The sequence below is a fragment of the Malus domestica genome, chromosome 08, assembly GCF_042453785.1.
Source record: "Malus domestica chromosome 08, GDT2T_hap1".
NCBI lineage: Eukaryota > Viridiplantae > Streptophyta > Magnoliopsida > Rosales > Rosaceae > Malus > Malus domestica.
Window position 1 is genome coordinate 15,464,206 of NC_091668.1, and position 19,625 is coordinate 15,483,830.

General features: G+C 37.7%; 1 protein-coding gene across 1 annotated transcript; it reads right to left on the bottom strand.

The window, feature by feature from the left end:
• Nucleotides 1-59: 59 nt before the first annotated feature.
• On the bottom strand, nucleotides 60-2,767 carry LOC103441245 (hydroxyproline O-arabinosyltransferase 1-like). The gene is made up of 8 exons (XM_008379971.4): nucleotides 2,233-2,767; nucleotides 1,773-1,840; nucleotides 1,460-1,661; nucleotides 1,271-1,368; nucleotides 1,090-1,159; nucleotides 841-912; nucleotides 593-706; nucleotides 60-440 (listed from the first exon to the last, which is right to left on the bottom strand). Exons 1-8 carry the CDS (start codon nucleotides 2,638-2,640, stop codon nucleotides 381-383), a joined length of 1,092 nt encoding a protein of 363 aa, XP_008378193.1. The 5' UTR covers nucleotides 2,641-2,767; the 3' UTR covers nucleotides 60-380.
• Between the last annotated feature and the right edge of the window lie 16,858 nt (nucleotides 2,768-19,625).

A 19,625-nucleotide genomic window follows, 5' to 3' on the forward strand; every position in this document is an offset into this window, starting at 1 on the left:
CAATTCTAATCAAGGGGAAAATCACAACATTTGTTCGCAAAAGATAAATTCCTAGGAAGGAGAAAACAAATGTAGTCATTTTCGTATTCGATCATCAAGTGACTCAACGGCTCTGTCCAAGCTCCTGCATTACCTATACATGTAACTTTATCATTCACAAAATGAATTCGTGTTCATGCTTGTGGTAAATTTCACACCCATAATTTGGTCATACGAGCAACTGAATTCAAGTGTATGACACGAAGTGTGCAACCCAAGTTGATTAGCGAGACATGACAATTTTCACCAACTTTTCCGTGAGTGGCATCTGTACCAAAAGGCGGCGTAGCTTTGTTATATACAGACTCAGTGTCTACATCAGCTCCAACCAGCTCTTTTACCTATTCCCCCCAACTTGGAATGTTTGCTGTGGCTTCATTCAACATTTTCACCAGGGTCACCTACACGTTTAAATTTCGAGTCAAGATGGAATAAGCAGGGCCAAAGCTGGGAAACATAAAGTTACATGCCCTTGGCCTCAATATTAATTATGTTATTCGCTAGCGTAACCAATTATGCAGAAACACTACTACTACTAGGTGATGATACATACCACGCTTTCTGGAACACCATGTGGAGGCATAGGAAGGTTTCTAGGCGGTGCAACAGTATCATAAGACCGTTTATCAAATCTCCATTCTCCAATTTTCCCATATGTTAGTTCACCCTGATATCAGAACATCAAAATCAGACATTAAAGAGCTGAAAGTTTTCATTTGAAAACTGAAGACATGTATTGGGCAGTAAATCGAACTGTCAGAAATAAAATAAAAGTATCCAAGAGCTTATCGAACATACTACCTTCATATTATAGTCACATCCATACGTGTAATGAATTATGAACTTCTTGCCAATTTCTTTATCCCACGGAGGCTGATATGCATCAGAAAAATAGTAATGCTGGTAAGTTAAACGGTAGTAGTAAATAATGAAATATGTAAACAAATCAATTAACCTTGTAGAAGGTAACAAATGGCTAAATTCAAAATTACGTAATAACTTGCAATCAAGAAAAGTTATACATTCAAAGAAAGAAGAGGGGTTCTAAACCTGAAGCATGAAGTCCTTGTATAAGATATTACCAACCCCATGGTGAGCGGATGCAACAGCATAAGCATACCTGTATCATGATGCAAAATTAACTTAAAAAGGTCAAGGAGTGTTCTGATAACTAATTTAGTTAACCGGCTGTAACGTCATCAAAGAACTAAATTAACTAGTGAGAGCTCACATTTCAAGAACCCAACCAAAAGCTTTGTCTGTCTCAGGATCCTTCTTCATTGCCAAAGAAACATTCATCCACGTGGGAGCAATTTTCTTGAGAGATTCCTAATATGATTTATTTTAAAAAGAAAAGTCAAAACACCATAAACCTAAAGGTAACTGTTGTTATACCTGGGAGAGATGACAAGTTCAATACCTTCCCAACGATGACGGGAGAATTTCCAATTGGATCAATTTTAGTTATTGGTCCCTTGTCCTCAGGGAAGTATTTCCGGAGGACCGACTCATACTTCGTCGGTTCAATGTAGAAGAAAGGAAATGCAGCTCCAAGCCCATCAATAGACAAGTTCGGTATTGGCTTGACAATTACATGATCGGGCTCTGACATCAGTATGTAACTGCATACATTACACAGTAAGAACAGCATACATATAAGTCAACCCAACAGAAACACCAAATATGATCGACTTATTAAGTACCGAAACTATGAAGTAAAGCATAGCGCGTACTCTTCTTTAATGTCTGCTTGCTGAAGCCATTGCACAAATGCCCATGGTCGGTTGAGAACAATATAACCCTGTGATTACAATATGCGCGGTGAGAAACTATTACAATGTAATTTCTTGCAAAATGACAATCACAGAGGGTTTATACTGTGTCAGCATTACAACTCATCAACTTAACTTCATTCGGGTTCCGTAATTTACAACTTCTAGATTGCATAATTTAATCATGAAAGTAAATTCTGCATCACTATACTAGCAATGTCCCTAAAAGCAATCAAAATCTAATTTCTCCATTTGCATTTTTTATGAGCAACCCAAAATTCTACACACAAAAATAACAAAAACCCATCTCCCAAACACAGAGGAAAAGTCCAAAATTAAGCTGAATCCAATTACCAGCTTCCAAAAAAAGCAGATAAACATAAACAGATTAACCAAAATTTTAAGAGAAAAGCCCACCAACCCGATCCATTCCAGCAGGCAAAGGCTGAGCAATAAAAGTAGGGATTTCATCCATGTACTTGTCCGGCTTCCCATTGTGCAGGATCCTAGTGAACCCGCCCATCTCCGAGCCGGGTTCGTTCTGAAACTTCTTGAACCAGTAGTACATGATCCTGCACTGCCACGTGTTGTAGACGGAGTCGGAGGCTGTCACCGCCGTGTGGAACAGTCGCTTGGAGCTCCCCGATTTGCCTCGCGATCTGTGCATTGGCATCTGGATGATGGGGTCCACTGCAACCGACGATGATGATCTCGACGGACCGGGAAGGTCCTGCTGGAGTGGTGAATTGGCTGAGATGATGATGTTGTATGTGATCAGAGCCACGGAGAAGGTCAGGAGTACGTTGCAGAAGAAATTCCCACAACCCATTTTTCCTCTCCCTAAAGCTCTCTCTCTCTAAAAATGGCGACTGGAGAAAGTCGTCGGTGTGCTCATCTCAGTAAAGCAGGCGAAGGTGGTGGCTGTACTAGGCCTGGCAAACGGGTCGTTAGGCGTGTTCGTGTTCGTGTAGTTTTTGTGTAACACCTGTTATCTTCATCGATCGTATCGTGTCACACATGTTATCTTAACGGATCCTTAACAGTCGGATCACTTTATGGGTAAAGTGACCCGACCCGTTATGACCCGTTAAGAAAAATATTTTTTTTTCTTAAATTTGCACATACCACACATTGTCACATAAATATTACTTCAAAACATTAAAATACATTTGTCGTTTAAGTACTACATCTACACTCGAAAATAAGAGTCTCATAAAAAATAAATTCATACACTTCTAATCTATTACAATTATTAAATGTGCAAGGATATGCAAAATGAAAGCGTTTTTGTTTTCAAGGTTGTGAAGCCTTTCTCAAAAGTTTAAACATTGCGTCGAAAAGTTTTGTTCCGTTACTTAATCTATAAATGTTTGTTTTTTGCAATTTTTGGCGTATGCGATCTCGAAGCATATACCAACAAGTTTGACGATTAGATAGTTGAAACTAGTTTCGTAGAATGTGTATTCCATCAAAACAATAGATTCACTAACACTTAAGAGTTTATTCTTATTTTCATTAAGTCTAACATAAGATTTTGTGGTATCCACCAGTATAAATATTTTAAATTGAAGATCGAATTCATTCATTGTATTCATATAGGGTCAAGGAGTGTAGCTGTAAAAAATCATCAAAATCGGAGTTAAAATAACCGTTAAATCGTGATTTTTTGTTTATAACCGTCAAAAAGTTTTGTCCCGTTACTTAATCTTTAAATGTTTGTTTTTTGCAATTTTTGGCGTATGCGATCTCGAAGCATATACCAACAAGTTTGACGGTTAGATAGTTGAAACTAGTTTCGTAGAATGTGTATCCCATCAAAACAATAGATTCACTAACACTTCAGAGTTTATTCTTATTTTCATTAAGTCTAACATAAGATTTTGTGGTATCTACCAGTATAAATATTTTAAATTGAAGATGGAATTCATTCATTGTATTCATATAGGGTCAAGGAGTATAGCTGTAAAAAATCATCAAAATCAGAGTTAAAATAACCGTTAAATCGTGATTTTTTGTTTATAACCATCAAAAAGTTTTGTCTCGTTACATGATCTCTGAATGTTTGTTTTTTGCAAATCTTGAAGTATATATAAACATGTTTGATGGTTGGATCGTTGAAACTAGTTTCGTAGAATGTGTATTCCATCAAAACAATAGATTCACTAACACTTAAGAGTTTATTCTTATTTTCATTAAGTCTAACATAAGATTTTGTGGTATCCACTAGTGTAAATATTTTAAATTGAATATCGAATTCATTCATTGTATTCATATAGGGTCAAGGAGTGTAGCTGTAAAAAATCATCAAAATCGGAGTTAAAATGACCGTTAAATCGTGATTTTTCGTTTATAACGGTCGAAATGTTTTGTCCCGTTACTTGATCTCTGAATGTTTGTTTTTTGCAATTTTTGGCGTATGCGATCTCGAAGTATATACAAACATGTTTGACGGTTGGATCGTTGAAACTAGTTTCGTAGAATGCGTATCCTATCAAAACAATAGATTCACTAACAATTAAGAGTTTATTCATACTTTCATCAAGTGTAACATAAGATTTTGTGGTATCCACTAGTGTAAAAATTTTAAATTGAATATCGAATTCATTCATTGTATTCATATAGGGTCAAGGAGTGTAGCTGTAAAAAATCATCAAAATCGGAGTTAAAATAACCGTTAAATCGTGATTTTTCGTTTATAACCGTCGAAAAGTTTTGTCCCGTTACTTGATATGTGAATGTTTGTTTTTTGTAATTTTTTGCTGATGTGATCTTGAAGTATATACAAACAAGTTTGACGGTTGGATCGTTGAAATTAGTTTCGTATAATTCGTATCTCATGAAGTTCAATGAAGTGTGTGTGTGTGTATATATTTATTTATTTATTAAGTAGATTTAAATCTATTTATTTTGTATGTATAATTATTATAGTTTTTAGGGGTATAAAATTTAATTTAAAATTTAATATATATATATATATATAAGTATAATTATTATAGTTAATTAAATATATATATATATATATAATTACTATAGTTTTTAGGGTTATAAAATTGTTAAATTAATATATATATATATAATTATTATAGTATTTTTTTAGGGTTATAAAATTATTAAATTAATATTCTGCTTATCGTGTATCGTATTACCCACGTGTATACCCGAACCAACCCGTTATCTTAACAGGTACTTATTGGGTTACCCAATAACGACCCGTTTCGTTATCGTGTCGACCCGAACACCTGTTAATGTCGTGTCGTGTTGGGTTATTGGATCGTGTCAGAAATTGCCAGGCCTAGCTGAACCTTTCATTTAGATTTTGCCTAAATGTTTTGGGCCTAGGCCTTAATTATGTTAGGTTGGTTTGTTAGTTTAATCAAAGAAACTTGGAGAGGTTAATTATGATCTTAATCAACTTCTAGATGCAATTAGCAACCTATTTATTGATCAAACGAGGTGTTAATGACTACTATTTTTGCTAGCATTAGCAATGGTTGGCCTTCATATCTTTTGTACCCATATTTTGTATCAAAAATATACCCACCTCTAATGTTTAGACACGTGCCAACCTCTACTTAACCATGTAACATCAACAACGTTAGCTGCAAAAGCACTGAATAGGCACAGAATCAGAAGGAAGTTGGTGGTTTTGTAGCTGCAAAAACCTTGCAAAGTTTTGAAAAATTGCAAATTAAATAAGGTAGTCATACTATCCACACATATTTTTATTTCTCATAACCTCTCTTAATTTTCTAAGAAAATCAATGGTAAAAAATTAACAAGTGTGTGAGGGAAGTAAAAATGGGTGTGACATCTCATCCCAAATTTAATATAATTTTATTCTTTAACCTTAGAAAATTACGAAAATGCCCATGTTGGCCTATACTCATGGACATTTGAATCCTTATCACTTTTTTTATCACTTCGCACATATTTCTAGGTCGTATGTGTCTTTACAAACACGTGAGCATAAATGGGCGTAAATCGGACAATTTATGCACATTTCCAATGAGGGGCAAAATGGTAATTTTGCACTCTTAGAATTTTTTTACTTGTTTATCAAGTCGGCACTCCTAGTTTACGTCGAATCCTTATGAAAATGAATCAAAACAATAGTGAGTTGTTGGTATTGCAGGCTGCATACCATATATAAATGGCTTATTCGTTGAGTTCGTTAAGCAAGTGGGCAATCAGGTCCATTGACGTTAGTATTTTATTAATTAGGAATCGTACCTAATTAATTATTATTTGGGCTTGACCCAAAGGTATGCACAAACATATTCCTGAAGTACTCGACGATACGAATACGTGGGCGCAAGCGGAATCGAATTTCGAGTTACGATGAAGATTTTACGGAACTATGAAGCAAAGGGCATTTTGGTAACTTCATTATTCTAGATTAATTGCCCCTTCATTATTTTAATATTTCTTGTGGGGTTTTTTCTGTTTGGTGGGACCCACCCACGTGGGTCTCCTCTTCCTTTTGTCCTCATGTCACCTCCCTTCCCACTATCTCAGATTCCCTCATCCCTCTCTTTCACTCTCCTTTCTCATCTCTCATTTCTCACCTCTCATTTTAAACTCTCTATGTGCTATCTGTGTTAAACAGAGAGGCTGAGCTCCACACACAACACACTCGCCACCTCTCCAGTGAGCCTTACCAGAACCATCACACAAACCATTGTTGTAGATCTTGCAATAAGTCCACCAACCTCGAGCTCTCTCACCTCACACTCTTTGGTCCCTCACTGAACAACAGCAAACCGGACAATGATTCACCTCCATCTATGGGCTTTCTCCCTCCTCCCTCATCTCACACTTCCTTCCCCGAGTCAAGAACCATTACCAACGCCACTTTCAAATTGTGATTGGGGGTGATTTAGTGCATAAAACAAGTTGGGGAAGATTTCCCCAATATTTTTTGGAAGGAAGGAACCGTGGTTGTCACGCCACTTTCAGACCATTTTTTTGGCTAACACTGACAGCAACTTGGCTCCATTTTGGAACAGTCAGTGTTTTAAAACGCGGTCTGAGCGGCTGCCTATGCGCTGGGCGTTGGGCCGCCGCCGCGATTATTTAAAACACGTTCAATAAATCGGCAAGGGTATTAGGCGGTACCTAGGTGGCCAACTAGGCGGGCTAGGTGCCAAGCTAAGCGGCCTCTGCGGCGGTTCTATTAAAATATTCTGTTTCACTACACCGTGAGGGTGACGAAAAAGAAACAGAGAGTGTGAGGAAAGAGTAAACGTGAGAGAGATATGTATAAGGAATCAGAATAACAGTGCAATTGTAGGGAAAAAAATGAGAACTTTGACCTGGAAGCCCAAATTTCTTCGCTGTGCTTGAGGAAATTAACTGGACACATGATTAGGTTTTGGAAAATTATACAAAGCGAGAAGATGGAAATTAGGTGGGGAGGTGGGGAATCAGGTGGAGCAATCGAAGAAGAATGGAAGAGAGAGGAAACGAGAAACTTAGACCTAGTTTGGGAGTGAGGTGCTTAAAAAAAAAGCACCTATGAAAAAAAGCTGTGAGGGTTTTAGGTGTTTGGTAAACTGAAAAAAAGGGCTTATTTTGGAAGCTGCTGTGAGAATAAGCTGAAATCAAAGGAAAAAGCTGAAGCTGCTATTTGCAGCTTTGGAAAACTGGCTTTTTTTTCAAAGCACATGGAGCTACAGTGCTCCTTTAATGAAAAGACCCACTATCAGACTGCTTTTTTTTCCAAAAGCACTTTTACAAAAAAGTTTACCAAACGCTCTGCTGCTTTATTTCACAGCCGCTTATTTTCACAGCACAGCCGCTTATTCTCACAGCAGCTTTTTTTCAAAGCACAGCAATACCAAACCAGCCCTTAATTAGGTGGAGAAGATGAGGAATCAGTCGGAGCACTTGAAGAAAAATGGAAGGGAGAGGAAACGACAAACCCTAAAATAAGGGCCTTACCGATTTTCAATTTGTCAAAAGTCATTGCCCACTATCAAAAGCCATCCCCTCTGTCAGATTGATTTCCAAGGCGTCAAAAGCACTAGGCTTATGAATTATATTTAAAAACGTTACCTACTCCATTATTAAACAAATATATTATATATTATTATCTACTCTTATTTTTCAAATTATGTACTTTAAATTCTTTACATTACCTATAAATATCTCTTCCTTATAAAAAAATAACGTGTTACATTACCTATATATGCTTACTGTTTTTTAAATATTGAACTTGTTGGATGGATGTACTTTGTGTATTCTTCTACTTCTATTTTACATTTTATCATTCTTCTATTATTCATACAAGTTTTAAGTGTAAATGGGCATTTATTTACAAGATATATAATAAATTTACATAAATCTTCTTAGGCGCTAGCCTAGACCTGGCCTAGCTGCCTAGGTGCTAGGTCCCTACCCGCCGCCCGATTAGCGCCTAGCGTTTTTTAAAACCTTGGGTACATTTTTGTTCTTCATATTCTTAACTTTGATTTGGTTCTTGAATCATTGAAATCGGTTGAGAATTAAGCTAGAAATCAGCTCTGGAAATCGGCCTAAAAACTGACCAAACCTGTGCTTCGCAAGGAAGGTGAGTATGCCTATACCCGCGGGCACGTGGGCACACATGCGGCGGCGTGTGGAGGAGCTCAATGTCTCTCTTTAGGTTTCTTGACGTGTCGAATCCGTATCCGCCCTCCGTTTTCCAAAATTCGATCATTTTAAAATAGTTTCTTTATTAGCTGTACTTTGTACGAATACTCAAATTTACATTAGCTAACCATATATTTACGTAAATGGTTTCGGTTCTAGGTGAAACACATCGCAAGGATCTTTGATGCCCGCGAGGTGGTATCGACCCGACGATATGATTTGTGAGTGGGTCTTTGCTTTTAAATATTATATATTTAGTTTCCATTTATATATTTAATAAAGAATTTTCTATGTTACGCCTAGATTAGACTAATGTTTTTAAGCATTAACGTATTGACGGAATTTATGAAATTCTCATAAATTCTATGGGATGCACGTTTATGCATATTTTGACGTGATGCCATAAATATATTTACGGTCATGAATATTATTATTTTATTGTTGTGAATTATGAAATTTTCGTAGCATGATCATATTTAGAATACTGCTCATCGTGCATGCTACACGTGTTAGTACTCGCCCAAGTTAGGACCAGTCTTCATGTGTATGTTCACATCGCACCGATATGCTCACTTTGGATACATTGTAGGTGCCAGTTCTGTCATAGATTGCTATGGGCAATTAGGACTCGTATGTGACGCGCATAGCACCAGTCTTCACTTGATTGTAGTACTAGAGAGTAAATCATCATTACACCCAGTCCTATTCATGTCAGAATACCTCTACATGAACTCATGTGTCAACATATGTCGATGACCACCTGATATTATATGTTCGCTTTTGCAAGATATTGTGATTACTGGATGTTATATGCAGAATATTGTGATTTATCGTATTTCTGAAATATTGCTGATTATGGTAAGTATTTTCATACTATATGTAGTATATATATTTGGAAACTATACTTGGTTTATAATAAAGGATTATATGTTTTTGAAAAGGTTTTACAAAACTTTATTTTCAGGCCTACTCACCCTTGTTTTTGCCCATCCAGATTTTAATGGCAGAGCTCTTGTGTGAATGGATATTTGGCAAAAGTTGATATAGGAGACTATTTCCGATGGTAGAATTCTTATTTCAATTTTACTGTACTTTACTTACCACATGTGAAATGAGTTCAATCCCGCTCACATGCGCACTCTTGTATTTAGTCACTTTTAGGTTTAAATTTGTTTCACATTTTCCCTATCACTACACCTTATGGCCTCATCGCATTTCCGGTGTTGGCCAACACAACTTAATTTGGAGTCTAGGTGGACCTTGCGGGTCGGGGTGTGTTGATTGGGGTGTGAATAGCTTTTTGTGCCGAAAAGTATTATTTTGGGCTGAGCTTGGGATTATTTAGGGCCAGCCGAATCGTGTTACGAGAAGGATTAGTTTAGATAAGGGTGAAGTAGTCGACTCCTAGGGCAACAATGAGTCTTAAAGCTAAAGATGCTTAGGAGTAGGTGATGAATTTGGTTTGTTATGGAGCTTGGTTTAAAGTCTTAATGGAAATAGGACTGTCTGAAACCTAATCAGACTGGGTTGAGGAGTTCTAATCCGAGTACATTTCTAGTTCGGTTATGAGGGGGTTTTACTATTATAAATAGAGAAGGAAGTGCATCATTTAAGCCACCTTCAAATCAACACACAAATTGCCCTGCACAAAGCTTCTCAACAACCTTGAGATTTTATCATATTCCTCTTTCTTCCCGCAAACACATATTCTATTTGGATAAACAACATTGTGAAGGCAACCGGCAACATCTTCAGTTTGGATAAACAGCATTAGAACCGTAGAATCAGCCGATGAAGGAGCGCATTCAGTTTGGATAGATAGCATTGCTTCGAGGCCGATTGGTTATTATCCAAGTCTCGGTTGACAAGGATTTTCGAGTCCTTGTTGGTAGAGGTCATCTCATCAGCCTTCTCGGTGAAGTGATGTGTTACTAGATTACTAAGCTCGGCACATTGAAAGCCGAGTTTTGTTTATGATTGGATACTCACAAGTAAGTTTAGAGTTCGGCATTCTGATGGCCAAACCATATTTACAATGAAGACATACATTTATTTTGAGTATTTATGTTTATATAGTCTGGTACCATTTCAGCGTGCTTATACTCTTACGAATATAATCACTGTTACCAAAATCGAAGTTAACAATTTGTGAACTTTGTAAAACTAGCAGCCTTGTCTTCAGACTCTAGAACCCAAAGGCTGAGACGTGTTCTTTCCTCGATCGCAGTAGCAAGATCAAGAAGTCAGCAACGCATTCAACGTAAATCAACATATTTTACTCCTCAGCTGAACTCGGCTGATGAGTTGGCATACCCTGCACATAACCGAAGGACGTAGTTAGTTTACTAGTTACTCGATCTGTGCGCCACGTAGGCTTGATAGTTTTTAGGGTCAACATTTTGGCAAGCCTAGTGGGACCCAATGCTAAAGCTACAAAGTTCATGACCATTGAAACACAATCGGTAAAAAAGAAAGCATTCATTTGTAAGTCAATGACTAATCTTCTACCTATAGTCTAAAGCCCAGGACAAGATGGCTTGCCACAAGCACAAAATCATTATGCTACCGTAACACATGAAGCCACAAGTCCAATTTGCCAAAAAAATGAAGTTAATCTCAACGGTTAGACTCGTGATGTAGAAATCCCCACTAAAATGACAAAAGGCATTTTTGTTGAAGGATTAGTAGAGGATTGTGACGAGGACGGTGATGAGGCCTCCGATCCACCATCTAGATCTTTCTTCCAGCAACGATTTGAAGAACAATCCCGACAATTTGATCAAATGTTCAGCTGAGAGGTAAAAAGCATACTCGGAGAGATGCGTGATAATAGTGCTATACATAACAAGTTGCTCGAAGTACTGGTTAATCAAGTCTATGAAGGTGGACCCACTGATCGTTCCAAACAGCCTCCATTTAAAAATAACCCTCTGCTAGGGATATAGGCTAAGACAGGATCTGCTCGGCTCAAAATGATTGACATAGAGAAAAGTGGTGGATCGAGCAGCATATCAAACAAATTTGACTAATGAGCAGAAATGACATTTGTTGACATGGTCGAAGTCCAGAGGATGATTGATTTGGCTTTAAAAAAAGGGCTGAAGTTTCCAAAGTTCATTCACCCATATCCAGCCTTTGTAGAAAGGTTCGAGTATCCCAAAGGATTCAAAATTCCAAACTTTCGTCTTTTCGTTGGGGAATCATCCTTATCCTCATTGGAACATATGGCTTGGCTCATAGCTCAATGTGGAAATGTCAACAGTGACTTCTTTGAGCCATCCTCACCAATAAGATACTTTACAAGGTTCAAATCGGCCAGAAACTGGAGCTGAGTACCTCTCCCTGAAGTTGAGTTCATTAGGATCGCCCTAAATGGCTTAGACGTGGAGTACAAAAAGAAATTCTTGGGGGCAAACTTCTGAGATATGTATGAACTGGCTCAACATGTCCAGTAATATGATTATTTACTCTGAGAATAGAAGATCTTGAAGTCTCCATCTGATAGGAGCATATTTATGCGACTTAGTTGGCTTGTTCTTGTGCATTTATGTCGTGTTTCCTTAGTTATTTTAATGTTTAAAGTCATTTTCGTGTGTTTTCAGATTTTATGGACAAAGTAGGCAAGAAGATGCATTTTGGAGCATTTTGGAGCATGTTTCGGGCTTGGAATGGATAGCAAATGCATGGGCCAAAGTGGATGGACGAATTTGAGAACTAAAGAGGCCAAGAATATGAAGAATTATGGTCCAAAAGATGAAGAAAACAGCCCAAAAATCTGTCACCCCAACTTGCATTCCTTGCCATGCAAACCATATAGAATTCCCTTTGGATTCCATGCCATGCTTGATCACTCTTGTCCCCTACATAATTTCTAATTTCATGCTTCAATTCATTTAATTATTACACTCAATTGCTTGATACCTCTTGTTCCCTTCACTCATTAGATTTTAGACAACATTTACATCCATTACATGCACCAATTGATGCTCCATCATTCACATTTGGAATCCAATGCCATGTGCAACACATGTTGTTGCACCTTTGACCCATTTGTTGACACATTTCACCTCCTTTTCCATCTCTATACAATGTACACAATCATTCATGCTCCCTAGCTACAACACCACTCCATTTTACCCTTCACACTTTGCATCATTACTTCATTTTCACCCTTGGACCATTGCACACCACACACACAAATTGCCATGCATTTCATCCTTAACCTAACCTGATTTTCTAAGGTTTTTGGGGCCTATAAATACATGTTTACACCCCTTGGCCAAAGGACAATCCCCCATATTCATCATTTTATCACAAAAATTCGTCCATACACACCCTAGGAAGCAAAACACCCCAAAAACACCATTCTAGTGCCTAGAAAACATAACAGCCACTCCACCTTCTTCCACCCTCTTTGCCTAGTTCTCCACCACCCTCCAACCATCAAACACTCCTCCACACTCACCCTAAACCCTTCCATACCATTCCCCATCCATTCTACATCATAAAACTACCCAAAATCTGTCCATAACCCAATCTGCCGCAAGCAAGGGAAAGGAGGAATCTTGGATGCACTTGCTACCAAGTTGGAGCATTTTAGGTGTTTTCTTTCCTTTGATTTTAATGTCTAATTTTATGTATCTTTGCTTTGTGAGTATGAGGAACTAAACCCCTCTTAGTTAGGGGGTGATTCGAAACTATGTTCATACTTGCAATATGATTTGATTACATCCAGTTGTGATTCATGATCGGATCATATTTATATATATTTTTACTTCAAATTCACTCGTCTTTTCTTGGTTAGTTCCTTATTTTTTTGAGCTATTTACGTTATTTTTGTGTTTATAGGATTTGTTATGCAAAGAAAATAAAAATAGAACAAGTAAAATTTTATGTAATAACTTCGTCAAAACCGTCTGTGTAGATCAGCTTTTAAATAAAATTAATAAAAGAAATAATAATGATAAATCATGATGATGTTTGAACATCATCATGCTTCATGTTTCACGGCAGACTGTAAAGGAAAGGTGTGGATGGCATGGAATGAGTGGAGAAACAAAAGAATAAAATTGAAAAATAGAAGTGGATGAGGAAAGGAATACACGGGGGGGGGGGGGGAAACAGAATAAGAAAATAAAAAAGGACGGGAGACAGAGAAGAGGGGGAGAAGTAGGAAAATGGAGCAGAAAAAGAGAGGAATGAGGGAGAGGGCGCGGGACTGACGCGGGGAGTGAGGAGTGCGCAGGGTGCGCAGAAAAAGAAAGAAGGGGGACTGACAAGAGGAGGTCAGAGAAGAAAAGGCTGCCCTTGCAGCCTTGAAAAACAGAAAGCTTGCGCGGAGCAGTGAGGAGAGAGCAGCACGGACTGGGAGGAGGACAGAGAGCAAACGGAGAGCAGAAAAACAAGAAGAAGAAAAATAGAGAGCTCACGCCACTGCTTGGCAAGGGAAAGAGGAAACCTCTGCACTCTCTTATTTCGGTTCTATTTTCCTAAACTCATGTTTAACTTTTGGTTTAATTTGAGAATAATGTGTAACTAATTTTATTTTGGCTAGAGGTTAATTCAAAGCTATGAATATATTTGTAATATGAATTGATTACCTTCAGTTGTGATTTCTGAGTTGTGATTTAATTTGCTTAACTGCTTGATTGATAACTTATTTGTGTATGTCGATTAAGAATGCATACTTAATTTACATGCATGAATTTGATGCTAGAATATAAGTGAATTTCACCTAATCGTTATGAACTTATATTCACAAGTAGTGAAGGTTGTTATCCACAATCGTGTTAAGTGAGTTCTAGGCTGGATTAACATGCGTGTTCCATAGTTATGAATGCCTAGTCAATGTTTATGATTTCCGTTGAACTTAATGATCTTTGTTGAATGTCTCTATCATGCGTATTCCATAGTTAGGGACTTTGATGAGGAATAATTTGGTTGTAATGCGTATTCCATTCAATCCAATGAATTTAGGGAAATCTAAGAGTTAATTTAAGCGGACCTAATTAACTTGGAACATTGTCATTCACAATTTATTGAAAGAACAACTGAAAATCAATTTAGGTTGCATATGTGTTATGTGTGGAGAAGAACCCTCTAGCTAATCCGTCACCTATCCTTTCACCTTAATTCATGCTTTTGTCAATTCTTTAATTTATTTAAGTTTAATTTACTTCTCGTCAAAACCAAACCCCACCCCCATTATTAAATTATATTATTTAGTTAGTTTTCATTGTTGTTAGTCTTTTAATTCAATTTCCGTCCATTTCAGTTCCTAGTGTCTAATTTGATTGTTTTCATTATTTTGAGTCATTCTAAGTATGTTTCGAGTTATTAGAGTTTTTAGCCTAGTTTTGTGTCCTTGAGTCTTGTTTAATATTTTTAAATTAATTTAGAATAGATAAGCAATCCCTCCTAATCCCCGGCCTAAAACGATACCCTACTTACATCTATACTACAATTGTCAAAAAGAGGGTTTAATTTGTGTGTGAAGTAATTTTCACATCAAATTTTGGCGCCGTTGCCGGGGATTAGCAACTTTGCTAATCCCTTTATTTTTGTTTTTGTTTATGTTTATTTTGGTGTTTGTGTATTTTACTTTTGATATTTGATTTATTTTTCTTTCTTTGATTTTAGGTACAAATGGAGCAAGACATGGCACTTGCGACAATTCAAGCTCAATTGGCACAGCTCACTGCTCAATTGACTCATAATGCCGAACGGACCACAATGCCAAGTGTCCCTACATTTGATGTGCCCTATGGGCAAGGATATCAAAGTCCTCAATTTTCTGCAAATGAAGATGTTTGGGGATATCAAGGCCATAACCAATCAAGGGGCAACATGTTTTCCAACGCTTGCAATTCAGATTGGAGAGGTAATTCAGATTATATGTGGGATGAACCTCAACAATTTCAACAAGGTGGATATTGGCAGCAAGACGAGTTCAATTCAAGACCTATACAGCCACCACAGTATCCCCCACAACAATTCCAATCAAATCAAAGTATGCCCGTGAATTATAATGAAATTCTTTAAGGACTAATTTCTTTGGCGCAGGGTTCACAAAAAGAAGAACAATTGCCGCCATCGGAAGAGTTCTATCAGTGGCCATATGAACCGTCACAGCCACCACAACAATCAACCCAATTCAATTCAGGTACGTCTTTGGATGATGATATGTTTAATAAGTTACTCACCTCTTTGAATCAGGGAGTAGAAAATCAAAAACAGGAGATGCAAGACCGAGTCAAAAGAGTGGACGAATTGGAGATGCAAGTTGGGCAGATTGTGGAATTCATGGCACAGATTCGAGATCAAAGTGAACTTTCCAACTCAAACATTGCAAATTCAAAGGCAGAAAGTGAAATCGATGAAGCCATCACTTTGGAAGGTGACATGAAGGATGAAGCTGTCCCAGAACCATCCAAACACAGCCCGAACATGGATGAATTGCTGCTGCAAGCAGAAGAGGAGGAGGACGACCTGGGCAGTTTAGAAGAATTCTTGCTGTAAGCTCCTCAAATCCCTATGTCATCCAACTCAGGTGAGGAAGTTCTAAATTCACTTCATTCTAACATTATTCCACCGAATGTCCTTTGTCCTTGCAGGTTTTTGATTCCAAATATCAAAGAGAGTGAAAAAGACATTGTGGAAGCTCTTCCAAAAGTGCAAAGTGATATCCCAATTCTTGGTGCACCAAAACAAGTTCCCGATGGTATTGAAACGTTCAAAGAACCTTGCACACCAAGAAAAGGGATTCAAGAGAATGAAGTGGTTGAAGCATATCAAGAGTACATCCAAGAGGCTGTGCATGATACAATCAAGCCCAAAGCAGTTGAGTTTGATGACACGGGACAAGCCACAACCATCATAGTAAACCTGGCCAAGTTCAAAGTCCCGGAAATGTTCAAAAATGTGGTGTTTGTCATTGAGTTTGTGTCGGAAAAAGAAAGTAAGCCATCTTCTCCAATTTTAATTTTAATTTATACTAACATGTTTCTGATTTTGATGATTCAGGCACCCACTCTTGAATTTAAACCATTGCCGAATCATTTCAAGTATCACCTCCCATTAAAAGATAAATTCCATGCTTTGGAGCCGAGTGGAGTTTAAAGGAAAGATTCGTCCGGCTAAAGACGTTAAATCAAGCGCTTCTTGGGAGGCAACCCAAGCATTCAACGAAGGGAGACTTTGGAATCGCTAACCAAATCAGATTTGCATTCTTACACCCTTATCTTTACTGCTTTCATTTTGTTTTGTTCAGTTAGTTGTGTTATTTGGTTGATTTCTGTGAGTTTGTGTTATTTAGTTTAAGTGTGGGGGAAGGTTAAACAAAGTCTTTTTACATTGATTTACATATTTTACATTGATTTTAAAAAAAAAAAACATAAAAGTAAAAATATTTTACAATGATATGTAAACTAATAAGCATTCATTGGTCAGGTGGTGCTTCAGTAGTCGGTGGAGCTTCAGCAGTCGGCGGGGCCACGGAAGGAGGAGGTATCGGAGGTTGATCAGTTGGAGCTTCACTACGCGGTGCTGCCCCAGAAGACGAAGGCAGATGCGATTGGAACAAACCCACAAACCTCCGGTGATCAAGTAAAATCTGACCATCAGTTTCCTGCAGCTGGTCAATTTTCCTCTTCATGTTTGTGGCATAATTGTGTGCAAGCTTGTGCAATTGTTTATTTTCATGCTTGAGTCCTCTAATCTCCTCTTTGAGACTCTGTATTTCAACCACCAACGATTCAACGTGACGGGTTCGAGCAAATAGGCGTTGGGCCATGTTGGACACAGAACCCGCACACTGCACGCTAAGAGCCAGAGACTCCTTAACCGCCAATTCATCAGACCGTCTAGCGAGCAGTCTGTTATCTCTGGGGGTGACAAGGTTCCGGGCCACCACCGCAGCGGTCATGTCATTTTCATCACCGAATCCCCCACGGTAAGGGGACCGGTAGGGGATATGAAGGATGGGCGCCATATGTTGTCTAGTGAAGGCGGAGCTGCCTATTCACCAATGTTCAAGTCAAAACGACGATCGGAAGGGCCAGACATTTTTCAGAATGGTAAAGAAAAAAGAGATCGGACAGATTAAGATTTTGGAAGTGCAAGAAGGGAGTGTTTACAGGAGGGAGCTCAGCTTTTAAATAAAATTAATAAAAGAAATAATAATGATAAATCATGATGATGTTTGAAACATCATCATGATTCATGTTTCATGGCAGACTGTAAAGGAAAGGTGTGGATGGCATGGAATGAGTGGAGAAACAAAAGAATAAAATTGAAAAATAGAAGTGGATGAGGAAAGGAATACACGGGGGGGGGGGAAACAGAATAAGAAAATAAAAAAGGACGGGAGACAGAGAAGAGGGGGAGAAGTAGGAAAATGGAGCAGAAAAAGAGAGGAAGGAGGGAGAGGGCGCGGGACTGACGCGGGGAGTGAGGAGTGCGCAGGGTGCGCAGAAAAAGAAAGAAGGGGGACTGACAAGAGGAGGTCAGAGAAGAAAAGGCTGCCCTTGCAGCCTTGAAAAACAGAAAGCTTGCGCGGAGCAGTGAGGAGAGAGCAGCACGGACTGGGAGGAGGACAGAGAGCAAACGGAGAGCAGAAAAACAAGAAGAAGAAAAATAGAGAGCTCACGCCACTGCTTGGCAAGGGAAAGAGGAAACCTCTGCACTCTCTTATTTCGGTTTTATTTTCCTAAACTCATGTTTAACTTTTGGTTTAATTTGAGAATAATGTGTAACTAATTTTATTTTGGCTAGAGGTTAATTCAAAGCCATGAATATATTTGTAATATGAATTGATTACCTTCAGTTGTGATTTCTGAGTTGTGATTTAATTTGCTTAACTGCTTGATTGATAACTTATTTGTGTATGTCGATTAAGAATGCATACTTAATTTACATGCATGAATTTGATGCTAGAATATAAGTGAATTTCACCTAATCGTTATGAACTTATATTCACAAGTAGTGAAGGTTGTTATCCACAATCGTGTTAAGTGAGTTCTAGGCTGGATTAACATGCGTGTTCCATAGTTATGAATGCCTAGTCAATGTTTATGATTTCCGTTGAACTTAATGATCTTTGTTGAATGTCTCTATCATGCGTATTCAATAGTTAGGGACTTTGATGAGGAATAATTTGGTTGTAATGCGTATTCCATTCAATCTAATGAATCTAGGAAAATCTAAGAGTTAATTTAAGCGGACCTAATTAACTTGGAACATTGTCATTCACAATTTATTGAAAGAACAACTGAAAATCAATTTAGGTTGCATATGTGTCATGTGTGGAGAAGAACCCTCTAGCTAATCCGTCACCTATCCTTTCACCTTAATTCATGCTTTTGTCAATTCTGTAATTTATTTAAGTTTAATTTACTTCTCGTCAAAACCAAACCCCCCCCATTATTAAATTATATTATTTAGTTAGTTTTCATTGTTGTTAGTCTTTTAATTCAATTTCCGTCCATTTCAGTTCCTAGTGTCTAATTTGATTGTTTTCATTATTTTGAGTCATTCTAAGTGTGTTTCGAGTTATTAGAGTTTTTAGCCTAGTTTTGTGTCCTTGAGTCTTATTTAATATTTTTAAATTAATTTAGAATAGATTAGCAATCCCTCCTAATCCCCGGCCTAGAACGATACCCTACTTACAAGTTACATCTATACTACAATTGTCAAAAAGAGGGTTTAATTTGTGTGTCAAGTAATTTTCGCATCAATTCATAAGTTGTGAATTCAATTTACTTATCCGTTCATATAAAAACTAATTTGTGTATGTTGGTTAAGAGTGCACGCTTAATTTTCATGCATCAATTTGACGCTAGAATATAAGGGAGTTTCACCTAATCGTTATAAACTTATATTCACAAGTAGTGAAGGTTGCTAGTCACAATCACGTTAAGTAAACTCTTGGCATAAGTTTCATGCAAATCATAGTAACGAGTGCCTCGTCAATGCTTATGTTTTTCATAGAACTTAATGATTCTTGCTTGTATCTCTATTATGCAATTCATGTAGGGAACTTGTAGGGAATGTTTTGGGTTGTCGTATGCAATCATCCAACCTAATAACTTGTGGAAAAAACTGAGGGTTAATTAGTGCAATTCACGGTTAATTTGGGGCGTTGAGTATTCATAGCTTATCGAAAAGCAACTGGAAATCGTTTTGTAT

Coding starts and splice junctions, on each gene's coding strand:
- LOC103441245 (XM_008379971.4), bottom strand. CDS start 2,640: ATGGGTTGTGGGAATTTCTTCTGCAACGTACTCCTGACCTTCTCCGTG. Junction 1,662..1,772: donor CAAGCAGACATTAAAGAAGA/GTACGCGCTATG, acceptor TAATGTATGCAG/TTACATACTGATGTCAGAGC. Junction 1,160..1,270: donor TTTGGTTGGGTTCTTGAAAT/GTGAGCTCTCAC, acceptor ATCATGATACAG/GTATGCTTATGCTGTTGCAT.